This window comes from Ammodytes marinus, assembly GCF_949987685.1.
Source record: "Ammodytes marinus genome assembly, chromosome: 16".
NCBI classification, from domain to species: Eukaryota; Metazoa; Chordata; class Actinopteri; order Uranoscopiformes; family Ammodytidae; genus Ammodytes; species Ammodytes marinus.
The window spans coordinates 1425817-1427367 of record NC_137220.1 but is presented as its reverse complement, the minus strand read 5'-3'; the positions used below and the strand labels follow the sequence as shown (position 1 = coordinate 1427367).

At 42.6% G+C, this 1551-nt stretch overlaps 1 protein-coding gene across 3 annotated transcripts in view; it reads right to left on the bottom strand.

Moving 5' to 3' along the window:
- LOC307262461 (uncharacterized protein) overlaps positions 1-1551 on the bottom strand; it is a 3505-nt gene extending 1954 nt beyond the window's left edge. For 2 of the 3 annotated variants that reach the window (XM_080043349.1, XM_080043347.1), the window contains exons 1-2: positions 1482-1551; positions 201-336 (exon numbers count right to left, since the gene is read on the bottom strand). In XM_080043349.1, the coding sequence (XP_079899475.1) occupies positions 201-295 (95 nt within the window). In that variant the 5' untranslated portion in view covers positions 296-336; positions 1482-1551. Of the gene's footprint in view, positions 1-200; positions 337-950; positions 1067-1481 lie in introns of those variants that run through there. The other variant, XM_080043348.1, reaches the window with a different exon arrangement.

Genomic DNA, 1551 nt, shown 5'->3' with positions numbered 1-1551 from the left:
TCATCCCCTAGGTAAATGTAGGCGATCCAGTATCTCTTGTAAACAGTAACATTTGCAAAGTCAGAAAAATAAGTCAATAAAAAGTGGGCCCTGTTATTTAAATTGTGAAGAGGTGTGTGTGTGTGTGTGTGTGTGTGTGTGTGTGTGTGTGTGTGTGTGTGTGTGTGTGTGTGTGTGTGAGGACAAAGGATGCTCTGTACCTGAAGAACATCTTGAGGTTTCTGTTGACGGTCATATCTGGGCCCCGGTCCAGACGACTCTCAAAATCCTCCACGCTGCTCACAGCAGTACCCATGATGCTTTCAGGATCAGATCGCTGTTGTTTGCTGTGTCACACTGCAACACACAAACACAACAAACAGTATGAGGTAATGTATTTATATGTGACTGTGTCAGATTAATAATGGTGATATGACCCATCTATCTATCTATCTATCTATCTATCTATCTATCTATCTATCTATCTATCTATCTATCTATCTATCTATCTATCTGTCTATCTTTCTATCTATCTATCTATCTGTCTGTCTGTCTGTCTGTCTGTCTATCTATCTATCTGTGTGACTGTCAGATTAATAATGGTGATATGACCACGGTGAAGCAAAGTAAACTGTGATTTAGTAGCGTTCATAAACACAGGCTTTTCTCGTCTGCCTGCTGTTAATCGTTTGGTCTGAGTTGGCGTGGATTCTATCTATGGTTCTGAAGCAGTGGTAGTGGTGGTGAACCATGGAGTAGGCCTAACACACAGCGGTTTATGTCTTACACAGAAATTATTCGGTCGACCAATCAACAGACAGACTGCAGTGTGTAGCTCCACCCCTTTTGGGACACGGCTTGGCCTCCCAACCAAGAGGATGACACTGACACAAATAGATAAGACACGGGTCGTTAAATATGGCGCCTTTCCAAACTTTTCATAACGCAAATTAATCGAAACTAATGCGTACCAATGTGCACCGAATTTCCATCTGTGTTGACTTCTGATATTAAGAGAGACTATTCCGTGTCCTCCCTTCCTCTAGTCTACCGTTACTTTCTGTGGGTGTGGTTGGTTTCTTAATACCACATACAGAGGAGAGAGAGAGAGAGAGAGAGAGAGAGAGAGAGAGAGAGAGAGAGAGAGAGAGAGAGAGAGAGAGAGAGAGAGAGAGAGAGAGAGCGTGACTTGCTATATTATAACAATGCAGTGTGTGTGTGTGTGTGAGTGAGAGAGAGAGAGAAAGATAAATAAAAAGAGAGAATGGCTACTGCAGCATGTTTTGGAACTAGCGCTGTGTTTGTGTGTTGGTTGTTTACGTCAACACACATAAACAAACATTTACATAATACATAGAGTTCTAGAACCGCCCGGGGATTAAAACCCCTAAAAAATGTATGTATCACGGCGACTGTATGCAACCCTTTATACTTCTACTGCCCCTATAAGTCTAAAGAAGTAACTAAACCGAACACACAAACATGTAGATCACAGTTTTTACCTTTGCTCCGAGAGGATCAGCTGCGAAGAAGGTTTAACTGACTCGAGTAGGCGGGCGGTGCCAGACTACC